Source organism: Oculina patagonica, chromosome 9, assembly GCF_052425735.1.
Source record: "Oculina patagonica isolate OP01 chromosome 9, crgOcupat, whole genome shotgun sequence".
NCBI classification, from domain to species: Eukaryota; Metazoa; Cnidaria; class Anthozoa; order Scleractinia; family Oculinidae; genus Oculina; species Oculina patagonica.
This window is the reverse complement of record NC_135766.1, coordinates 29,475,690-29,500,729: the sequence shown is the minus strand read 5'-3', so window position 1 is coordinate 29,500,729 and position 25,040 is coordinate 29,475,690. Positions and strand designations below refer to the sequence as shown.

General features: G+C 38.3%; 1 protein-coding gene across 3 annotated transcripts; it reads left to right on the top strand.

Moving 5' to 3' along the window:
* Positions 1-10,168: 10,168 nt before the first annotated feature.
* LOC144664794 (uncharacterized) lies at positions 10,169-24,791 on the top strand. Of its 3 annotated transcripts, none has more exons than XM_078526011.1 (5): positions 10,169-10,362; positions 14,690-14,866; positions 16,381-16,449; positions 21,195-21,443; positions 23,101-24,791. In XM_078526011.1, exons 2-5 carry the CDS (start codon positions 14,692-14,694, stop codon positions 23,421-23,423), a joined length of 816 nt encoding a protein of 271 aa, XP_078382137.1. In that variant the 5' UTR covers positions 10,169-10,362; positions 14,690-14,691; the 3' UTR covers positions 23,424-24,791. The 3 variants fall into 3 exon arrangements, with proteins under 3 accessions (XP_078382137.1, XP_078382136.1, XP_078382135.1); XM_078526010.1 differs by lacking the exon at positions 10,169-10,362 and adding an exon at positions 13,516-13,606; XM_078526009.1 differs by lacking the exon at positions 10,169-10,362 and having other exon boundaries at positions 14,302-14,866; positions 21,195-21,447; positions 23,105-24,791.
* The last annotated feature ends 249 nt before the right edge of the window (positions 24,792-25,040 follow it).

Below are 25,040 nucleotides of genomic sequence, written 5' to 3'. Positions count from 1 at the left end.
CATAAATGTATTAAAAATTAACCATAAATGTAATACTAACCATAAATGTAAAAACTGTTAACCATTAATGTAATAAACTTACTCACCATAAATGTAATAAAATTTAACCAAAAATGTAATAAACCGAATACCCTTCAAAAACTGATTAATAATTCATGACCCCAGACCCAATCAAGAAGATGATAGTACATCACGTGCATGCACTTCATATTGATAAAAAATCCCTTGTTAGTATTCTTTATATACAGAATACTAATAAATAGGCTTAATAACATTAATATATTTGTATGAACATCAATCGAAGCAAAAGAGAAAATAATATTTAATAGTATTTTCTCAGGTAAAGAATAATCAAATACTAGATTTACTCTGACGGAAAATTGAAAGTACAGTTGTTAAAAACTGATCCTACCTACCAGCCGTAAGAAACGGGGGGGGGGGGGGAGGGGAATTTTTTTTTCATGCATGTTAATCAGGTGTTTTTCTTGTATGCTAATATTCCTTCGCATTTATACAAAAGCGCAACTGTTTCTGCTCCTTAAGGACACGCTTTTGGAGGTGTCTTTTGGAGGTGTTTTAAAGTCCTTCAAAACACTCACAGCACGTGTTTTATCAAGTCTGAAAATTCTCGGCTACGCCTCGAATTTTTAACCTTGAAAAAAAAAAAACACTGCTGTTCGTGTTTTAAACATTACATAAATGTAATAAGGATTAACCATAAATGTAATAAACTATTGTTAGTCAAGGTACCCCAAACTGCGTCACTCTTACTTCGTATGTGGGAACTGCTAACCATGAAAGTACAGAATTGTCTCAGAATACCACCTTTTCACCGTTTCAGCGTTTTCTTGGTGCCATGATGCTAAATTTCGCTAAACGTTACTAGAAAAAGACATATCTACACCATTGAGCAAGATTATGATGAAGATTGCGTTAAAATGTACAATAATTTACAAAGTTTGGGCTTTTTTCGGGCTGAGCAGGTCATATATTTTTTCTTGCTCCCCCCTTCCAATTTTCTCGACTTTGTATTCTTGCTACCTTATGCACTTCGAATCATGCTTCTGGCCGGAAATGTTTTTGTCTTAACCCCTTCGCTGCTAGGAGGACGTACTCAGTACGTCCTCAGTTAAACTACTTGTATGCATACTAACGCATAGCGCAAAAACAATCTAACCGCATATAAAAATACTTATGGGGGCCTGGTAAAGACTTGTACATTTGGTGACAGATACATGACCAGAAAGCCTACAACCTTCTTGCTCATTCCCCCAAAACTCATGCTATCCGCCATCTTGGATTTGCGACAAGTGATTCTTCGGTGAATTATGTGGTTGTTTCGTTCTTTTTTCCGGCTTGAAACTGACAAGAAATGAGCAGAATTAATGTTAACGAAGCTGCAGAGAGATTGTGGAACAATTCTGACATCAAGGAAGATATTTCTGGTGATGAATTCGACAATGAAATGAAGATTATTTGGACGAGTGTAAAAGCTCAAACCATTGAACTTTTCACATGCTTCCGAGGAAGGATGAGTTTTTATTGTTGTTCTATCATGAGTTTTTAATGTACATTTGGTTAAAATTTGATTTATGTAGCTCAAACCTGTTTAAAACGTTAAATATATCAACATATCTTACAAATTTGCAAAATACTCATTTTTTGTCCGCACGCAGGTGGAAAAATGGCCCGCAGCGATTTGGCGAAGCGCCGCTTTGAATTTTAGCAAGAGGGCTTTGAAATCGTCCAAAATCACCGCTTTCGAACACCGACGGCCGCCATCTTGAATGACGTAGGCTATGACGTAGCATTAGTCAAAGCTGGTTTTGCAATGACCCAGATCTTCGGTGCAAAAGTAATATCTAATAAATCCCAGAATATTATGGTTCGCTGCCTGGATGCTGGCTGTAGCAACACATACAAAAAACTAAGGGATGGGTCACCCTTCACAAGTTCCTGAGGTTGAAAAAATCGAAAAAGTGGCACGCCAAGACATAACGAGAGGGTAAATGCGGTAAATGACCGAAGCGCGGGAACTGTTTTCTCTGATCCGATCATTTTACACTAATTATAAAATGACTACGAGCAAGATTTTCAGGTACGTAAATTGTTTACATGTAATTTATATTTTGCATCCTCATGATAAGTAGTGTGCGGTATTCCGAGTTTATTACATTTATTTTTAAGAGGTATGCTAAATTTCAGTTCCTGAAATCAGCGCGAATTTTCTGACCGTAAGCGGCGATGTAATTGTTATCGATTTGTTCACGAAAAAAGCCGCAGCACACACAATCAGCCTGTGTTTTATTCAGTATTTTATTCAATAGTTGCTAAATCTAAGAAATCCTCTCATCTTGTAGGGATATTACACTGTTTATTGTTATCATCGCCTTTCTGATCTTTGTGTCACGCAGTTGAGATTACCAATATTTATACGGACTGGTACATTTATTTCCTTACAGACGGAGCTATTTAAAACAAAAGGAAAACAAACCGCCACTAAAGGAGGAAGCTATTCCTACCATTTTCAGCTACACTTCTAAAAAAAAGAGTCTGTCAAGCTAGTATTAAGCTAGCAATCGTTTTAAAAATCAGGCACATATCACTGAACATGAGCGACCATGAGCCGATCGGCGAATGGTTTGCCATGGCTTTATATTTTTTACGTAGAATAACAAACCTCTGGCGCCCGGAATGGTAGAGTCGCAAAGTTTTACGTTTACGAAAACTGCAAGACAAGAAGAAAATAAAGACACTTAAGACTCTGATAGGGCGAAAATATTTCCCTGGAAATATTCATACTCAGATGAAATCAAAACACAATATTAAATTTTTGCGAAGCTAAGGCCATCAAAGTTACGACGATGGTCAATGAAACTTCTACACTACTCTAATTTGATATCTGTCTGACCGAAACTCGATGAAAAAAAATCTCATTCAAGCTCTGTAGCAAATGTAGAAATGTGAGCAAAAATAAAACATCTGAGTTGCCGTGCGTGCAAATAATTATAATAGGCTTTGGCGACAACTCGAGACAACGCAAGGACTTAATTAAAATTCGTCGATAAGCGAATGTTGCCATAGCATTGTTGTTCTACTTTTTTCAAGAAGTTTCTCTTCTCATTTCCAACGTGGTAAACCTTTTACCATTTTTAGGATGAGTTAGTAGCCTAAAATAGAAGCTACAAGTTGTAGGATTTCCGAGAAAATCTACCGGGACTTGAATTGGGGTAATTTAATTAATTTTTTGTCTCGCATCGCATGCAGTCGTCTAAAAAATTGTTTTACGTCCGGTGAGGGTAAAAGGAGGAATGAGTTTGCGGAATGGCATGTGGCATGACTTGCGGAATGGCATAATTATGCGGAATGTAATTTACGCGGAATGACTCATTGACATAAATTATACTGAAGAGCGCGCCAATTTTTAAAGAGCAGCCGCTTTATTAAATACTGCGGGCTTAATGATGACAATCGATTGAAGATAGCATAGAGTCTTTGATTTCACCTATGATGTTCTTCACGGATTCTACGAAAATATTTCGGCGGCCAGTGTTTCCTCAATGCTAAGGCTTTCCCATTCTGTGGACGGTTTATCGCTTTTTTTAGTCAAAAGATAAGGAAAAGCATCCGACCGTAGATCTTTATACGAACCGAAAAATGCTTCGGATACATCTTTGTATTAATATTCATGTAGCGGTTACCATTTACCAGATTTACACGCGACCCTTTAATACTGTAAGTTAAACAAAACATCGAGACGGAAAGCCGAGTTTTGGCGGATATCATCTCAGCCTCAGTAAGTACAGGGTACAAAGCAGAGAGATTACGAACACTACGGCGTATTTGTTTCATTAGAAGTCTTCCAGCCTTGCTTTTCGTTAGTCTCCTTTGCAGACGCTCGATCGGTTTGAAATCACGCAACGCTCCCAGTTTGGCCCGAGTGCCGGGCTGCGAAGGAGACTAGCTTTCGCCTGCCATTATGAAGACTATATAAACTCAGTGGAAGACTTGAACATAAACGTAAAAAAGCGGCAACCGACGGCCGATCGAGTAGAGCGAAACTTTCATATAGTGACTATAGTCACCGCACGGTAAAAACAAGCTATCGTATTTCCAGATCTAGCTCGCATTGCAGATTTACCGATAAGGAATCCGGCGAGTAATTATCACTGCCTACTTGTTGTGAATACTTGGCTTTCTCTTAGGAAAAGAAAATCATTCGCTAAACATACATTTTATCCTACCGCAAAGATCACGAGACGCACATCGATAAAATCCACTGCGGTGTAAATAGTGTCACACCAGCGGAGAAGCCGTGTCACGATCTTTTCATCGCTGTAATAAAAAGCTAGAAATATACCAAAAGTAGTTGTCTTCAATGAAACCACTAGCTTTTTCCCACCAAGCAAGTTTTCATTTAGAAAGAAACGATTCCTGGAACAAGGCAGTGTTACGGTCACACAATATTTCGCGGGCGACACAACACGTCACTTGCATGCTTTCATTTATTTAAATGCGTTGTCTTTTTAAAAACTTCTCTTCAAATGGGTTGAACTTGACAGTTGTGTGTCTTGCCTTGAAGTACGTAGCTTTAGAACGAATATCGTTCTGTATTTTGAGGCAAATAGACGAGAGATTTCATTCACGTTTACAGAACTACTCACACTGTACTCAGCCAACGCCAGCTAGTCGAAAATTCAAGTCCTCGGAAGCGTCACGGCAAATAGCAAAAGTAATTTCTCTGGTACTGTTCGGCGTAAATCGTTGATTTGAACGGGGAAATGATCTTTACAACGATGTTCAATGGAAGTTTCCTCGTCCAGCAGTATTTAACAAGGCGGCTTCTTTTTTTAAAATTTGGCGCGCTTTTTGGTATAATTTATGTCGATGAATCATTCCGCGTAAATTACATTCCGCATAATTATGCCATTCCGCAACTCATGCCACATGCCATTCCGCAAACTCATTCCTCCTTTTACCCTCACCGTTTTACGTCGCGTAGAATTTTAATATTGGTGATTTTACCACTGAAAGAAAAATTGCAATGTTTTACCTTTTCTCGAGTTGTCTCCTACAAATAGAAAAAAACAACTCACCATTAAAGTCGCATTTGTGAACTGACAAGTGGCTTGCGTCCTGGTTCCGTAAGGTATCTCTGTATTAAAATGTTTACCTTTGAGTAAAAGTTCAAAAAGTTCGAAAGGTTCAATATTTAAACCTTCGAGGGCCAGACGGTATTAAACCCAGAATATCCATCTCCTGGTAATAAATACTTTCTGTTTTTGTGGGCTAAACTTGGAAATTGTTGCAGCTACACCGGTCGTGATTGCCAAGATGCGATTGTGTAGGGCCGTCGGCGTCGGATTCCACTATTACAGGTTGATCTTGAAGCTTCTTGATGAGCAATCGGCTCGAGTGAACTTCTTCCTCGAAGGACATGTCGTATTGTAGGCAGGTTTATGGCTCCATCTCTTTTGATTTCTGCGACAAGCGCGACTCACTTTTGCTGTTCACTATTAAAACCCCACTAAATCCTTGACTAATGCAACGTCATAGCCTCGCTTGCATGATGTGGGAAAACAAAGATGGCCGCTCACGGCAGCAAAATGACTATTTTGCTGTCCCGATTATTGACAACAAATTGGATGTCAAAGCATAATTACTATTTTCAGTAATTTCATCATATGAACTTTCATTTAAGGTAAAAGTTTTCTAGACCCTTGTTTCTCTTTAGGTTTTCCGATTTAGCGGAATTTCGCGGAATTTCGCACCTATTTTCCGCGCTAAATGAATCTGTGAATTGAACTCAATTTTGATAACTTTGTTTTTAACTCAAAGTCACTCAGTACTTTTGTTCTGTAACGATGCGTAGTAGTAATAAGTTGGTCAGACTGCATTTATATTAAATTATATAAAATTGCTCGATAGAACGGCCTTTAGTCGAATGTCCTTTATTCGGAACAAACTAGTATCGACATCGTAAGCAGACTATCCGGGACCTCAGCTGGATTTTCTATGAGGGTGAATTGTTTGAACCGCGCACGCATCCCGATTCGAGTACATCGTTTCGCCCGATGCTGGGATATGATTTTAAAAAGAAGAACAGGAGCCATCTTCTCTTTAAACTTAAAGGAGAAGTTCTCTCCAGAATGGCCATTTATTTTCTTTACGCCAATAAAAAGGTTATACAAAAATACGTTATCCACCAAAATTTCAGCCTCCAACGTGCGCTATAACCCTACGAAATCTTTCTTTGAAGTAGCCCAAAACTTGACAACTGAACGCCGCCATATTGGAGCCTGGCCTGATGTATGCATGACGTCAAAGAGCTCAGCCTGAAGTTTGGCGGGGAAATTAAAATACTCGAAACTGCTTATTTCTTTGTATTGGCTTTTGTTTGTCAAAATGCCTGTTTGTGCAGCACCATTTTGCTCAGACAGAGCTCCAAGAAATACAAAAAGAGGTGTTTATTTTCACCGTCTTCCGATATTTAAAAGAACAATTGCTCAAAAGCGGACAAAAAATATTTGTGTGTTCCGAGAACTATGTGGAAGACTGCTTCAAAGTAGATCAGAGATGCAGTCTCCTGCGTGGAAATACCCACAAAAGATAGAAAAAGCCAGACGCAATATAAACCATTTTTAAGAAATATCCTTCTGTAACTCCCTTCAAACGACATGCAAGCGAAAGAATAAGGAAAGAATGGAGGTTAGTCATTTTGCTTACCGTGTTTTCTCAAATCAAACACCTCCGGCGTTTATTTCAAACTTGGCGGGGTCCGGTGTTTATTAACGAAGTGCAATTTTCTGTAATTTTTCAGTCCCGAGAACCACGATTTTTCTTGTCGTCCCGGCCGACAAACTGCTCTTGGGTCTCCGAGGATGATTTTTACCAAAGTAACAGTATTGCATACGGCACGTGCATGTTGCAATCAAGATTTGTTACAAACCAAACTGCAGAACATAAACAACCAATGAGTCCATAAACGGCAATGTCACCAACCTCCTCCGCAGTTATAAACGTTCACTGTTATAAACAACAGTGCGTCAGTCATGACAACACGAACGCGAACATTGCTGTTTCATTTTGTTTACAGCTTCCATCCTAGTTATTTTACGCTGGACTTTCCTTGAGCATGATAAAAAAAATTACCAAAGAAGCAAACCGTACCAGTTTGTCGTAGCAGTGCTAATTAAGAGAATATATTTACTTGTTTGCTCGACCGTAAATAAACGCCGGGACCTTGATCAAACGTCCCCGGCGTTTATTTAAAAGTTAGCATTTTTGACCCGACCTTTAATAATACGAAGCCGGAGTTTAATCGGTGACCCGCGTTTAAACGAGCAAATACGACGACGGCAAATAATTACAGCATGAACAAAAATTGGCAACAACACTTCTCAGAATACAAATAACAAAACGAGCTAAGTTGTTAAAAAGTTTGGATGCAATGACTGGGTTGTACATGTAAATAAATATAGAAGGAGAAAAACACAGAGAAAAAGATACAAACAAGTAATAGGTTAAGTTAAAATTTTGCTTGATCTAAAATGAAATAATTCAAACATTTCTAGCTCAGTCAGTCAACTACAAAAATGACATAAAGTTCACTTTGGGAGCTGCGATCTTATATTTGATCAAGAAGAGTTTCTCTGGTTGATTAAAAGTCCTCCCTGAAATCAACTAAAAAGTGAAATAACATAAACGCATCATTGGTTGGTATTGCGTCTGGCTCTTTCTTTTTTTTGTGTGTGGGTATTTTCACGTAGGAGGCTGTATCTGTGATCTTCTTCAAAGCAGTCTCCCGTATAGCTTTCGGAACACACAAATATTTGTGTCCGCTTTGGCAGTAATTTTTCGTCCCTACCCATTCTTATTGAGTAATTTTTCTTTTAGATATTGAAAGACGGCGAAAAGATTTTTTTACCTCATTTGTATTTTGACAAACAAACGCCACTACAAAGAAACAAGCAGTTTCGACTATTAAAATTTTCCCGCTAAACTTCAGGCTGAGCTCTTTGACGTCACGCATACATTACCAGGCTCCAAAATGGCGGCGTTCAGTTGTCGAGTTTTGGGCTACTTCAAAGAAAGATTTCGTAGGGTTATAGCGCACGTTGGAGGCTGAAATTTTGGTGAATAACATATCTTTGCATAAACTTTTCATTGGCGTAAAGAAAATAAATGGCCATTCTGGAGTGAACTTCTCCTTTAATGTACTTTTTACGTCTCGGCTTGGACCATACGGGTAAGGAAACCTCAGTTTACGCGGCCAAAACCGGATATATTATTATTATTTCCGTGATAAGGCATCCGTTCAACGACGATAATTGCTTGAATGTGCACCAAACAGACGTGAACTTTAAAAAGGACGCCAATGCAAATCGAGGCTAACTTGATCAACAACTTGTAAAAAACACGAAAACTTTTGCCTTGCAAAAACCGTTCTAGCGGTAATCGTGAAAATCTCATTTATTATGCCCGGTTGAGTAGTCAAATGCGTGTTAACGCTCGTGCTTCCTCGTGCTGATCGTCAGGGTTTCCCAAACTACAAAACGCCCAGGTCCCTGCATTTCTTACTTTCATTGTGTTTGGCAACCCTCAAGATGACAAGAGTCACTGGTTTTTAAAATTTTACAAACAAAACTTAGAGGAACCAGAGGTCCGAGAGGAGCTGCTAAAATGGTACCTCAGTTTTGACAACTAAAAACTGATTTTTTTCGACAGTTGACGGTAAAAAGACGTTTGACGTTAAACCACGTTGAGACGCTCCAGTCAGGGAACTGGCCATGGAAATCTTGTTTGTCTTGTTTCAGTTGAAAGAAATATTCCTTGCTCGAATTCTTTGTTGAGCAGAAACGTTTATAATTTACAAGTTAGAATGAAATAAACTGATTTGAGTGCTGTGCTGATGTATTTGTAAAGAGCACGTTATCATGGCTCAAAAGTTTGTACTGAAGAAATCGCCATATAAAGGGTATAAACAACTCATTTTACTAATCATTTAAAGTCGGTTAAATGATTTTCACGTCCAGAAATTGATTTCTGTTGAAATGGGCATATTCCACTTCCGCGGATCTTCCGCTAAATCGGAAAACCCTAAATAAATCACTTGTAACGCCTGGAAGGGAACCTTGATCATTTACAGGCGTATTGACCTAGCAATACGGAGTACTTTACAGTGTAACAAAGTGTCATAATTTCTTTGTTCGCTTGAGATTATATGGTCAATAGACGTATTAATCAAAAAATAAACAGGGAATTATTCTTGAGAGGTGAATTCAATATTATTTAGTATCAAGAGAAAAATAATCTCATCCTTCCTTGATGGTATAAGCAATTATATAAATTTCCAGAAAAATCGTCGCCATATTTTTTCTGGCTATCCATATCATTCTACAAAAAATCAATTTGACTGCCAAAAGATTTGGAAAAAATTCAGTACATGTTCGAAAATAATTGAATGTTTCAAAAACAAATGCAAACGGTTAATTATTGTGATGTGTCAATAAAGCGAGGCGTCTAGAAGATCTATTTTTCAATTTTTCAAAGAAGAACTCTTGCCAATAGTCTGAACTGTGAGGAGGACTGTTGCTATACACATTAATTTTATTATAAACAGTTATTCAACGGTGGTTTTTACTCGTGAATGCATAATGAACGAGTATAGTGGTGAAGTTGAGCCATCCGTCCATCCTTCCATTGTTGTTAACATTATGCAAATTAGGTATGCTCACGGGCGCTTTCTAAATTTCGTTTCCCTCGGCTGTGAATAAAAATACAGCTTTACAAAGGTATCATTTCAAAGAAATAACTGTAGAAAATACTTCACCCCTGTAAATGAGAAACAATCGTTCCCCAAACGATGAAATATTGCCTTTTCTTTTATAATAATCGCGAACATTCGGAAACGATGACCAGTGACTTTATGTATGTGTTATTAAAAGACTGGGAAGGTTAGAGCACGGCACGATTTATAAAAGAATAATCAGTAAAAGAGTAACGAAACTCTATACAAGACAGATATGTATATAATATCCGTGGAAAAAAAAAAGAAAAAGAAAAAAGAATTCTAGCCACGGGGGTATGAGAGTCGATCCCGGGTCACACGCTTAAGAACGCAGAGCTGTACCACTGAGCTATCGATTTGCTACACAATTATAATCGGTGAAAAAAGTAATTCTTATACCTAAGCGACCTGTTATATGTTCACCCTCTTGAAATAAAGTTGATTATTATTATTAATCCCTATAATGAATATTTTCCATCGATACTATACTGTTCAAAGGAACGATTCAAATATATCTAACGCATTCACGAGTAGGTCATAGACCTCTTTGATTGACAAAGGGATCACTGAAGGTACATATGTTAAATGCTTTCCAATACTTGCCAATCGCACTTAAACGTAAGAAAAATAAGACAGTCAAACGTTCTGTAATTTTTCCTCGAATCCAGATAAACGAACAGATAGCCAAAATCAATTTTCAATGAAAAATGAACAGCGTTCTAAATTCAGAGGCACCTTTTCCATTTTGACAATCCCGAGGATGAAATCTTATTCAGGAGACCAACATTTAAGGTTGGTGTGTCAGCTATTATTCATTTTCACCTAAAAGAAAATTCGCTATTTTTTTTTTTTCAACGTAGAGCCAAGCGCCTATATTTCAGTATTACGTTTTTTCTTCACGTACAGTTAAGCTAATATAAACTTCAAAACATTGCTGTTTCATCCAGTTTGAAATGATTTTATTTATTAAGTTTTCATTTCGTGTCACTTTTCTTTGAACGCTATTAAAAAAATAAATAGATCTTTTAGGGCATCAAAATGTTAAGAAAATCTTCCGCTCAAGGTTAAGTTGGTCTTAAAAATTTCGTATCTTTCTTGATAAATTTGGCGAGCTTTTAATAAGTGAAAGAACACGTATTTATTTTAATTATATTGAACAAATATAATCTAAAAAATTGAAAAGGGATCGCATAATTATTAAACCAGAGATCTTGAACATATTAATAATGCACAAGAATTATATTGCATTTAGCTTAAAGTTCTGCTTCTTGAAGCACTGACTGTATTTGCAACAGTCTTCTGAATTCTCAGTTTCTTTCAATAAAGCTTTGGATAACAACAGTCTTTCAGATGGGAAATAGTCTGGCTGCGCTCATCCGCTATTTGTGTGTAAAGTAACTCAAGGGCATTAGCGTAGCATTTTCAGGGTAAATTTAACCAGGTTTTTCTGCAAAAAGTCGCATGGCCATGATTGTCATGAAACTTGCATAATTCTACAAAAATTGAGAACTCTGAGGCTTATTTCATGAAGTCAGGAAAAAATCTGTCTTGGGTTTAAAACTATTCACACGTTTTTTTTTAGATAAGTTTTTGAAAATATGTTGATATCTTAAACGTTTCGACTGCGACTAAATGCGGCCATTCTTCATTAGGATGCCAAATTAAAAATCAAATAAATCAGTGAAATGTGTCCTGCAAAAACGCACGGCTCAAAACGGTAACCAACGAATAGGTTTGGGCCTCCTTAAAAAAAAATGTATATGTTAAGAGTATTCCAACCTTCTCAGAAATCTAAACATGCTTTTAGCGATACAACTGAAAGCGATTTTTCGAAGAAATTAAAAAAAATCTCGCATGTCAGTTTATTCAGATTGGTATTGGTATTTTCAAGAGTAGCCATGTATTGTTACTTTTAAATCTCCTTCTGCAGTGCTTGTTAAAAAAAGTCCCCTTAAATTTATCATCATTTCAAATCTAAGATGAATTTGACAAATTATAGTTCGAATTAAAGTGCATATGACAAGGAATTTTTTTATTTCAGTTTCTTATAGTTTAAACAGCGTTGTCAGTAAGTTATGTTGATATGAAAACGCAAAACACAAATAGGAATCACTAAGATATTTGTCTAGTCTATTTGTCTATATTGTAAGATATTTGTCTAGCTGCTCGATTTCGTCAAATCTCGCAATCTTGCTAAATAGAATTTATCGCAAACCACACGCAACATGTCTCTTCAACATCGAACCAACAACACAGGAAAAAAAGTAGTTAATATACTTGCCATCACTCGCTTAAAACCTAAGGAAAAGTAGAAAAGAGTTTAATACGGCAATTGAATACCTTATTATAGGAAATTAACGCTCCATGAAATTAACGCGAAGTTCAAAAATTCACGTTAATTTAAGTCGGGTTAATTTTTGTTAACGTTAATTTCCGCACCGTTAATTAACTAGAGCGTTAATTTCCATGACCTCAATTTCCATTATTTTGGCCCAAATTTCTCGATACAGTCCAGACGTTCTTGTCTCCTGGGAAAAGGCATTTTTTCATCAGGGTGGAAATTTGCCGGTATCACTGAAACTGTAACGAACGCTCGAGGCGGTCAGATTTCTTCCTACGTTTAGGATTATACGCCTAGTGTTGAAATAAACTTGTTCAAGTCGTCTCAACAAGTGTTTTCTTTGTGTTCGTCACGTTAATTTCCTTCATTTTGAAATGTTATCCCCTCTTTCGCGTTAATTTCCTTTATTGGGAAGTAATTTTTCCTTCAATTCGCGTTAATTTAAGTCGCGTTAATTTCAAATACCTTAATTAACACGAACGTTAATTTAATTAATTCCTATAATAAGGTAGTTTGAAGGGATGATTTTTTTACACTGACGATTTGAAAGCAGACTCTTGAATGAGAAATCAAGTTTATTAAAAATGCATCAGGTTCATGTTAGTACTGATTGTTTGTGCATTTTAAATCCAAAATAAATAAAAAAATAAATAAATTAATATGTATTTGTTGTATGCATTCATATTCGCTGTTGTGTTTAGCCGCGTATTAAAATATTTTCTATAATAATTTCTACTTAACACGTATTCTTAACACAGGAAACCGAAAAGATAGACACCTTCAGTTCACAACCGAGAGAAGGTTAATTTCACTTGTAATGAAGTCGTCCCGAAGAGCAGTTCTCATTAATCACTCTTTTCGAACGCTTTCGGCTTCAATATAAAATGATAATGGATGTGTTTAAAATGCAGACTCCACTCGTGGGTGTAGTCATTCAGCTGCTAAACTACATAAACCCACCACTCAGTTCAGTCACATCTCTTTGGAAAATGAAGATGGCTTAACTATTTGAGAAATCTGTCTCTTTCAGTAAGTAAATTATGTTTAACATAAATTAGGCATAACGATCCGTTTATTAATTAAGCGTCAAAAATTACATATTCCAGAAGAGATAACTATCACTACTTCGGAGCAACCTTGCTTCAACAAGGAGCAACATTTGAAGCTCGAAATCAATGCTATCTTTGTCAATATTTTGGGTTGAATTATATTTAGCTGGATTGCAATGATAACGCAACATGGTCTTTAGCAACACACTAATTAACAAAACTCGCGCAAAAGCTGTGAAAACACAAGCCGTCGACTCTGTTACCACAGCTGCTTTGTTGGCGTTTTGACGCCTTTGAGAGCAAACTTTTGACTTAACAAGTCATAAGCTCGAGAAAGCGATTTCATCAGCGGAACTCTCTTGATAGCTTCATTTTAGTGTAAGACCTCGCTAGAAACGTGGGCGTTATATACATTAAAAGTCATAGGTAAGTATTGTTAACATTGAATACTTATTATGTTGAGTTAGCCTTATTTTTGAGACCTTTGATCACCACGATCGGTTTCCTACGATAACCCTTTAAGATCATTCAAGACGAAGAAAAGATATTAAGCCAATGTTGCATTTAGATTATTAGTGATTTTAACGTTTTATTTAACTACGGACCACGGAGAGTTAACGAAAACAGAGCATGCCTGTAATTTCAATTAGATCGACAAGTGAAACATTTTGTCGACACTTAAAACTTGGGGAGGTTCAATGAGAGCCTGCGAGAGTTTAAAGTTAAACGGTGACCTAACAATTCAGCAACAAGGGCATCTTTCGACAATATAAAGGCTAAAGCTGACTCAGCCGCGATATCTCCTGTAAGACAACACCGTTCAGTCACATCTCTTTTTTAAACAAGGTTGGCTTTGAGAAAACTCTCCTTTTGAGTAAGTAAAATAACTGTAACAGAAATGAGGCCTAACGATCCCTAAGGGTTATAACTGAAAAAAAAAAAAAACTATCACTTCTTCAAAACAACCTTATTCCAATCAAAGATCTGTTCAAGATTCTACTATTTTGCGTGGAGTATGCGTAGGGGAAATGATAACATTTAAAGCGCGCGATTTGCGAGGCATTAACCCATTGACTCCCAGTCCCGAAGGCTTTTATTAGCGCGCACCCAGCCCCCAAGTAATCATATGCGACTTGGAACCACAGAAGCCCCTTTCTAGTGAGGTGTATGGAATGTCTCGTGCAACACATGATGAACTCAGGAATGAAGTGTAAACAAACAATGTACTAACATAGTCTCCCCATAATTCTATACGGTCGAATTTTTTATGGGTTATACTTTTTTGTCTGAAAACATTTTTTTTTTCAAAATGTATGTAACTGGAGAATAGTTCTAATTCAAAATGTACAACTTCATCACGTGCAAGACCAAAGTTCAAGCTGTTGGCTTCCTAAAAAGGAAATTATAACGTTTTAAGGTGCGTTATATGCGAGGATACATTCCCGTCCACTACCAACCGGCATTTCACTCACTTGTGGGGTATAATACCGTTTTTCTTTTATTTCACAGAAATGGCCAGTCATCTGAAGATTGGTTTTGTGAGTTGTCTGTTGTTGTTCATTCTGATGGAAGAATTCAAACCCGTCCTGGCTATTGCAGGACAACCGCTGAAACAAAGGACAAAAAAATTGGAAGCGAGCGTAGCAGAACTCAAAGCAAAAATTAAGGCACTGGAAGAATGCAAAGGTAAGTGTATACATCCTACTTGGTCTTGAGTCAGTCCTGACATACAAGTACAGTGTATGTACGTTCGTTTAGTTGCTGAATTTGACACTAATTAATGTCATTCACCGATTTGCCCATATTCTTTCTGAACAGCGTGCTTCAGTGTCTTTGAATATATTGGAAGCGAGGGCAATCGTTCGAAGGTGGAATTACTGCTGAAGAATGCAGAAACATTTTAGAAACTTTTCAGAGCAATAAATCTCCAGGAAGGGATGGAATCCTATACGTAACCGTTTATTAATTGCGTAAACAAGTCCTTCGAAAAGGAAGAAATATCCAACTCCCAAAGTCAAGCTGTCATTACTCTAATAATGATTGACAAAAAGAAGGAAAAGATCGCAAACTTATAGAAAATTGGACGCCCATCTTTCTTGACAAATTATATGGAAAAAATTAATAATCTCGAAAGTAATTGCTCTTATAATAAAAAATTAAAATGTTGCCTCGCATCATTCACTGCAATCAAACTAGCTACGTTTAAGATCGAATCGAAAGACAAGAATTTGGATAAATTTAAGAAGAAAATGATGTCATTTGTAATTGTAATGAGAACCCTTTACGGAAACCTTACCTAGGGAACAGAAAAGTACATTAATTACAAGTACCAACTATAAGAAATCGGAGGGAACCTCCACTCTTACAATAAGCTGAGGCTGAATTGTTTTAAATGATGCCAAAAATTCAATTTTTACAGATCAGGGGAAAATAACATTTAATAACAACAATAAATGGAAACGTTTGTGACGTTTAAATTTCCAGCGCGTCGCCATTTTGGATTTTATGACGTATGGTTTGGAAGCTTCCAAAAAAATAGCGGGAGCTATAACACGTTATAAAATCCAAAATGGCGGCGCGCTGAAAATTTAAAAGCCATAAAATTTTCCAATTATTGTTATTATTAAATGTTATTTCTCCCTTGCTCTGTAAAATTTGGAATTTAGGAATTATTTCAAACAATTTAACGCCAACTTGTCCCAAGAGTGGACAACCGCCGACCGGTTAGCTCAGTTGGTTGAGCGACAGACTACAGTGCGGGAGGTCTCGGGTTCGAGTCCCAGACCGGACCAACACTCAGGGTCTTAAAATAACTGAGGAGAATATGCTGCCTTTGCAATTACATCTGCAAATGGTTAGATATTCTAGTCTTCTCGGATAAGGACGATAAACCGTAGGCCCCGTCTCCTGCATCTTCAGTGTTATGGTCAGCAGGGGACGTAAAAGAACCCACACACTTATCGTAAAGAGTAGGGAATGGAGTTCCCGGTGTTGTGGTCTGGTCTTTGCCCGTTGTACTGTGCTTACTGCGAAATGCTCGGAGATATTAGCTATATAAGCTACTCTTCAAATCCGAGGGTAAACAAAGTGCTGAAAAAGTGAAGTGAAAGGTTCCCTTTAAGATAAATTAAAGGAATTATAGAGTGGATTTATTTAACAAATTTTAAAGGTCTTGAAATTGGTCACAATTGTTTTTTCAGCCTGCTCAAAGATACAAGAACTCAATAACACAATTAATGAGTTGCGGGAAAAGGTTGACTCTCAACCAGGTAAGTTGCAGATACAATACTTTTGATACTTTATATTTGCAATGTCTGACAGTGTAAAAGTCTGCATTCGAACCTAGTGGCCTCCCCGCTTACAGTGTACTACGACCTTTTAAGATAAATGCCATGCCTCAGTTGTAAATAATAACACTATATCCACTGGATAAACCAGTATCCAGTGGATAGCGAAGATTGTTTTGCCGACCTTATTATCCACTTGATGGAAAGCGTTTTTCACTCTTTGAACAAGTGGGCCCAGATAAAGTAGTAAAAACGAACAAGGAGAACTTACTTACTTAATCCTCTTCTTTCCTAAGGGGAACATAGGTCCTCAAGTAGCGCGCGCCACCTAACCCTATTTGTGCAATGCCTTCTGCCTCATTCCACGTAAGATGTTTTGCCGCCAACTCTGCCATCCTCGTGCGTCTCCAGCTGTGCTGGGGTCTCCCTATCTTTGGCTTCCCCTGTGGGTTCCACTCTGGTGCCCTCTTGACTACATGTCGATCTGGTCCTTGTTGCTGATTTTTCTAGGCCACCAAATTCGTAAGATTTTCCTCAGGCTCTTATTGATAAACACTTGCAACTTCTGCTCCATTCCCTTGGTCAGCTTCCAAGTTTCAGAACCATACAAGAGCACCGCTTTTGCAATTGACCCAAAGACTCTCAGCTTGCTCTTGGTTGTTAGTGCCGTGGATCGCCATATTGGTCTCAGCATCGCAAATGCCTGTCTTGCCTTTCCTATTCGTGCCTGGATGTCCTCGTCAGTGCCTCCCTTCTTGCTTACAATGCTCCCAAGGTATGTGAACTCATCCACTTCCTCAACCCGCTCCCCAGCTACCGACACACCATCACCACGCTTGGTACCAATACGCATCAGCTTTGTCTTGGTGGCATTGATCTTCAGGCCTACCTTTGCACCTTGTACCTCCAAGGCCCGTGTCTCATACCTCATGTCCTGTATTCTGTGCGAAAGTAGGGCCAGATCATCGGCAAAGTCAAGGTCTTCTAACGATGTCGTAAAGGTCCGCTGAATACCTCTCTTCCTGTCAAAGGCTGTCCTCGTCACCCAATCCAGGGCGACCAGAAACAGCAAAGGATATAGCAGGCAGCCTTTTCTTACCCCAGTCTTCATATTCAATGGTTGAGTCTTCTGTCCATTGTGTACCACCTGTGCCGAAAAACCCTCAAAGAGAACTATGATGATGGTGACTATCTTGTTGGGCAACCCGTAGTGCCGCAACAACCCCCACAAAACATCTCTGCTGATACTTTAGAAGGCCTTCTCGAAATCTATAAAGTTGATGTACAAGGGGGACTGCCACTCGATGTTCTGCAGTGTTGCTATTTGATCCGTGCAGCTTCGACCTGCTCGAAAGCCCGCCTGTTCCTCTCTCAGCTTTTTATCCAACACAATCTTGATGCGCTCCAGGATCACTCTGCAAAACACCTTACTTGCCATGTTCAGCAACATGATGCCACGCCAGTTTTTACAGTAGCTCAGATCACCTTTCTTGGGCAGCTTGATTAGCAAACCTTTCCTTCACTCCTTTGGTATCTTCTCCTCACTCCATATCCTGTTGCAGAGGTCCAGAAGAACCTCCTCTGACGTCTCCCCAACCGCCTTATTTGCCTCTGGTGGAATATTGTCACATCCTGCAGCCTTCCTGTTTTTTAACTTCTTTATAGCATTCTTGATTTCAATACGTGTAATGCGACCTGTCCTGTTGTTAAGCTCCTCATTTGGCTCCACCTCTGGGTTGAGCGGCTCTTCATGGTTAAGCACTGTTTGAAAGTGCTCCCTACACCGGTGCATTTCCTCCTCTGCTGTCCTAAGCAACACGCCTGCCTCGTTTCTCACTGGCTTAGTAGTATTCTGGAACCTCCCACTTAGCTTTCTGGTGACATCGTACAAAGTCCTGACATCCCCTCTCTTTCCAGCCTCCTCAGCTCTCTCAGCTTCTGATTCCACATACGCCCTCCTGTCTCTCCTACACCTCCTCTTCACTTCCCTATTTAAGGTGGCCCGCGGGTATTTATGAGGCTGACAGTTCCCTCTTTCAAGCGCGTTTTAAAACGGAAAAACGTGAAGCGATGGCTTAGATTTTTGAGAATCTGAAAAAATTATGCTTAAATTATATAAAATGATAAATTTTATGGCGATCAAACGCGATTTGTTAAAGTTATAAGCGATTTTTGGAAGCCTTCGTTTTTAATAAAATGCGATTATTTTGAAAATGCCACGGTGAATTTTTCTGTTATTACCCAAAAACGCTGCCAAACAGTTGAAGTTTACTCACAACAACTTACAGGAAAATCCACTCCGTAGATTTCCTGAACGAGCGACTTCTTTATTTTGCCTTTAAAAACTGTTGTGTTATGCGTCTGACTTGACCGTCGCATAAATTTAATATTTATACTAACCCAGTACCAGCCAGTTTTGAGTCTGATGTCACCTTAATCTTGTGTGTAAAAGTTAAAAAGATCGTGTCTATACATCAAATGTTAGCAGTCAATAAAGATGGATGGTTTTCAGCCGAATTTTTGAAAATATCAAACAAATGACGTTATTTAGAATTGCGAAAAATTTGTCGATTTGTTTTTCATTTTTTTAAAGCTGCAGCTAGACCAGGATATTGCAAAGATTTGTGCCGAGTTTCAGCGTGTTCCTATCATACGGTTTGAAGAATTTCGGTCGGAAAGTCAGGTACATTTACTTTCCAAGATTTGGTCGCTTTGTAAACCCCGCATTTCGAATGAAATTATACTGTTGTTTTCGAAGAGAGGCGTTGCTTTCAAATTCCGCACGATCTTCGGCCACTTGGAAATAACACAGCCTGAAATAGCTACTACTAAAATGACAAATACCGTTCCTGCACATGTATTCCCTGACGGTAGAAGATCGTGCGGAATTTAGAAGTAACACCTCTTTTCAAACAACAACAGAATAATTTCATTCGAAATGCGGGGTTTACAAAGCGACCAAATCTTGGAAAGTAAATGTACCTGACTTTCCGACCGAAATTCTTCAAACCGTATGATAGGAACACGCTGAAACTCGGCACAAATCTTTGCAATATCCTGGTCTAGCTGCAGCTTTAAAAAAATGAAAAACAAATCGACAAATTTTTCGCAATTCTAAATAACGTCATTTGTTTGATATTTTCAAAAATTCGGCTGAAAACCATCCATCTTTATTGACTGCTAACATTTGATGTATAGACACGATCTTTTTAACTTTTACACACAAGATTAAGGTGACATCAGACTCAAAACTGGCTGGTACTGGGTTAGTATAAATATTAAATTTGTGCGACGGTCAAGTCAGACGCATAACACAACAGTTTTTAAAGGCAAAATAAAGAAGTCGCTCGTTCAGGAAATCTACGGAGTGGATTTTCCTGTAAGTTGTTGTGAGTAAACTTCAACTGTTTGGCAGCGTTTTTGGGTAATAACAGAAAAATTCACCGTGGCATTTTCAAAATAATCGCATTTTATTAAAAACGAAGGCTTCCAAAAATCGCTTATAACTTTAACAAATCGCGCTTGATCGCCATAAAATTTATCATTTTATATAGTTAAGCATTATTTTTTCAGATTCTCAAAAATCTAAGCAATCGCTTCACGTTTTGCCGTTTTAAAACGCGCTTGAAAGAGGGAACTGCCAGCCTCATAAATACCCGCGGGCCACCTTAACTCTTGATGTCTTTTACTTGCCTCTCTCTTCTGGGTTCTCGTTCTGGCCATGTTTGTGGTGTTTTTTGCGACCTTTCGCTGCTCGATTATCTCCCAAGTCTCCTTGCTGATCCACTCCTTCCTGTTTGCCTTTAACCTACCCAGCACCTACTCGCAGGTCTCCACATAACTTTATTTAATCTGCCTCCATTCATCATTCACTGACAGTTCCTCCTCCTCCATTAACTGCTACAGACCCTCAAATCTGTTATTCAGCGCTAGCTTGAATGCGTTCCTAACCTCCAGATCTTTGAGCTTGCTGACCTCAAAACGCACTCGGCCGCTTTTCCCCTTTCTCACTTTGGCAATCCTTAGCCTGACCTTTGTCATCAACAGATGGTGGTTTGACCCAACGTCTGCCCCACGCATCACGTGAAGGTTCTGCAGTGAGCTCCTCCATCTCTTGCTAAATGCCAGGTGGTCGATCTGATTCACAATACCATCATCAGGAGACCTCCATGTCCACTCCGTATGGCACCTGCTCCAAAACCATCAGTAGCTGGTCATAGAAATCATCCTTAACCTCCCCCGTTGCCTCATTTGTTGGGGCATAGCATTGAAAGATGGTAACCTGCTGCCACCTCGAGTTGAACCTGCCCTGATTATCCTCTCAGACAATGGCTTCCATTCCAGCAGGCATTGTGCAGCTTCTTTGGACAAAATGAAGCCAACTCCTCTCTCATGATTTTCACCTTCATCCATTCCTGATTATAGCACAGTTTCGCCTTTCGCTGCTTCGCACGTTGTTCCAACCGGGTGTTAACATCCTTTACCCCTGCTTCCCGATAGGGTGCAGTGGTAGTTCTAGCTTCGGTTTCTGTAATAAATAGCATTTTCTGGGAGCGGGTTATCAGCCCGCCGCACAACCCCCAACCTGGAACCAAGAAGAAAGGTATCTTTTATTGTGACACAACAGCTCCTACGTTTTTTGCCACTAATTGCTGTAACAGTCTTGCAAGAATTCTTCGAGAACGATTCTTTAAATTTCGATCTTTGTTTCATTTTTTCGCTTTCAGCATCTGTAGCAGCTGGTTTAGGGGGTTCAGAAATCATGAAACGCCGTGACCCCAGTTATCAAAGAGCTTTAGCTAACATTTTAAAGCCTGTCATGCAAAGCAACTCTCGGTGGAGGCGCTGTTGGCGTGCGTCGTCGGATGGCTGGGCTGCAACAACTTTTCATTCACTTTGCGACGATAAAGGTCCCACAGTTACAATTGTACGTGTTGGTCAGTATATCTTCGGGGCATACACCAGCCGCTCATGGAGTAAGTGACATGAATTTGTTAATACGTGCTGATACGCAAACAAAAATAATATTTAGGTACGCAAAACATAGAATAAAGTTCATACATTGTTTATCCAACTCCGATTCGTGGAGTGAATATCTTAAGATATTTGTAAACCACAAGACCAATCTAACGGATTTCTTGTATTCCTTTTATTCCTCTTGACCGTGCGAATTATTAAAAAACGGTGGAAAGTCAGCATTTTCCAGTGTTTTAGAAATATATTATGTTTGGTTTTGGAAAGTTATGTTAGATATTTTGGTATGTATAGTATCGCTGTTCATTTTTACTCGTCATTTATTATTAAGATATTTTGACTCGTCCTTCGGTCTCGCCAAAGTACTGCAAAACTCGTAAAAATGCAGCAAGATTTGGATGCAGAGTTTATTTTACTGTCTCGCTGTATCTCGTTTACGCTTCACCTTTCGCGTCTCTGTTGGCTTTTCTGTATTTTTTCAGTACCTTTATATAATTGGGTTGCAATAATGTAACAAGTGGGACACACAACAAATATTTACTGGCGAAATACAGTGTTTGATATTTCTTTTTCCATGTGTATTTACAATCAGGCTACAGTTGCAGGTAGGTGTACGATTCAGCAGCCTGTTAAGAATAATGCACGATTTTTACATTGTCGACCACGCCTCATCAGGGACAAAGTCTTACTTAGACCTTTGATCCACCAACTGCCCGCCTACTGGCTACATGTAATTAAAGGAACTGTGTAAGGGATTCTAGCCAAATTTAGGCATGGAAATGGCCATAACATTCGGTGAAATATGAAAACTAAATACATAAAACAGTGAAGAACAATTTCAATAGCACATTAAATACAGAAGAAGGTGCGAATGGCCAAAAGTGAAGAAGATTGAAATCGATTGCGATATGGGTTTTTCAAATACTGTTGGGTTGAACAGTTTTCAAAGTTAATCTCGTTTGTTGCAACTTTAAGTTATAACGCCCGAGAGACACATTTGGCTGTAATGAAGCTATGGTTTTGTCGTTTAGATCCATGGAAATAATTTATTTTCAAACATCAAGTTTTATAGCAAGTATTTGGTAAAACTTAATAAAATGAACTAAACTCAGCCGTGACTCAGTCCCTCTAAGGCTTCAGATACGTAAAAATAACACTGCATGAAGAAACCTCTTAAATTACTACAGTGAAATGTTTTGAAGTCGTCACAGAAGTATGGGTAATCACATGGTGAGGAGTATACCATTTGATTACCATAAGTGACAAATTACGCTGCGATCGTGGGCTCTAATTCGTCATGAATGAACTGAAAACCTTGCCCGCTTAAAATGCGCTCAAAAATCCACTCGACGCCATTACGTGCAATTTATGTAACTGGCTTCGTGTTTTGACGTTCTGCGAATAGATTTTTGTTAAAAGTTTGTCATGTGGCCAAAGCAAACCCGCCAATATGTAAAGATTTAAAACTTTAAGAACATCGTTAAATTTGGATGCCATCTTGGCATTGAGAAAATATAGATAAGGATGAAATTTCGCGCAAAAATTTAGGACTAATTATTTTGTCACCCATGATATTAACTTTTGTAAAAAGTATATAAGAAACGATCCAAACTGTAGGAAGCGTCATAAATTTTTGTTCCATTGTTTGTTTCTTAATAGGTAGCAGTTGTCGGTATCACTACGATCCAGCAGCATTTCTCTTCTCTGTGGTTAACAAGCCTGGTTGGCAGCCACTAAAACTAGATCAAGTAGGACGTACTTCCATCTACAGTTGCTCCCGCCATGGACCATCATTTGGTATAGGACACGATCTTCACATTGCCGACTCCGCTTCAACCAACACCAAATCGTACTCACTACTTGGATACACCTTCCGCCTGTCATCTGGTTACAGTCCTGGATCCTCCTTCGCTGAGTCATTCCTGGCAGGTAGTAAGAACTTTCAACCTGATGAAGTGGAAGTCTTTTATGAAACTACCTGAGTAATCACGGAGTTCAGAGTCTTAGCTTTACACGCCCTGCACAATAAAGGAGTGGGATGTGGGATATTAGAAAACTTCAATACCTCAGTATGTCAGTCCATATATTTGTATTGTTTTCTCATAATATGCGAAAGCGAATCACGTTTTTGCTGAGTAATAATTATTGTAATTGGCAGTTAATTGTAAAGGAAGATTGCATCAAAGTAATTACCGGAAATCAAATTAAAATAATTGATAATTGTTACCGTTCTAGGAACCTTTTTAGGTTATTAATAGAAACCGGATCAGATTATTACATGGTGCCAGCCAAGGCCAGTGACTTGGTATTCAAACTAAGGAAAACCGGGAACAGCTCCACCTAATAATAAAAACGACAAAAAATGAGACCTTTAGCTAGGAATGGGTGACCCATATGGTTTTAAGTAGCCTAGATTTTCTTTTTTAATTTAGAATTCTTTCTCAAAAAGTGCATGCCCTGATTAAACAGAGCGACAAGGACTGAAATTGTCAAACGAAGACACGTTTTACGCTAAAGCTACTTTTTTTATTCAAAGAACCAAATAACTTTCTATTGTCCCGGCGTTTCAAGGAGGCAGATCTCATTACCAATTTTTAAATTAATATAACTGAATTTAATTTTAAATTCCTGGAAGCCAGGTTATAATTTATCATGCCAGGCCGGTTTCAAGCTGATCTTGCTGTTTTACATTTTTAAGAAACATAGACCTAGGCAGATTATGATAGTTCTTCTGCAGGGGATACTGATCAGAATTTTCATTAAATTGTGCTATCGAACAAAATAATTACATGCAGTTGTCAAACACGTTATAAAAATAATGTGAAATTATAAAATAGAGCAGGGTGAAAATAACGTGTTATTTTATCTTTGTGCTTGTTCTTATCCGGTTCTTATGTCTGCTATGTCACTAAAATATAGAGGATATTACATGGTTGCGCGGAGATATGAAATTAATCTTCGAGTGTTCAAATCGATATCTCACGAGTGAGCGCAGCGAACGAGTGGGATATCGATTTGAACACGAGAAGATAAATTTCATATCTCCAAGCAACCATGTAATATTCTGTTTATTATATAAACCTACTAATTACGATGGTTTTGACGATTTTCCGAAGATTGCCGACCATTTTCCGAAGTTTTCCGAAGATTTGCAAAATGTTGTCCGAAGGTCGTACGAATGTTTCCGAACATTTTCCGAACTTTTCCGAAAATTTCCGAAGATATCCGAAGATTGCCGAAGATTGTCGAGGAATATCCGAAGATGTTTCGACTTAATATCGATTTACTTTGGCTCATTCAGCATTGAAACAGGGCAAACTTGTCAGAAATTGTTTAGAAATCGATATCTTCACATGTGAAATAACATGTTATTTTCACGTGTGAAGATATGATTTTTTCGCGCGAAAGATTTCCTGGTATTTCACTGATGTTTATATAATAAAGAGTAGTTACTTCACGATATAGCAGCGTTGCCACAGGTCAGGAGGCCAGTCGGGAAAATAAAATTCTTGAAGATTAGGAAAAAGTCAGGGAATTTTGACATTTCGAATTAAGAAAGGTTAGGTAAAATCGAAATTCCAGCAACTCTGATTTCATAC

Bases quoted from the DNA above. Each gene is read 5' to 3' on its own strand.
- LOC144664794 (XM_078526011.1), top strand. From the start codon at position 14,692: ATGGCCAGTCATCTGAAGATTGGTTTTGTGAGTTGTCTGTTGTTGTTC. The intron at 16,450-21,194 runs GTAAGTTGCAGA...TTTCGCTTTCAG, and splicing joins AAAGGTTGACTCTCAACCAG to CATCTGTAGCAGCTGGTTTA. The intron at 21,444-23,100 runs GTAAGTGACATG...GTTTCTTAATAG, and splicing joins ATACACCAGCCGCTCATGGA to GTAGCAGTTGTCGGTATCAC.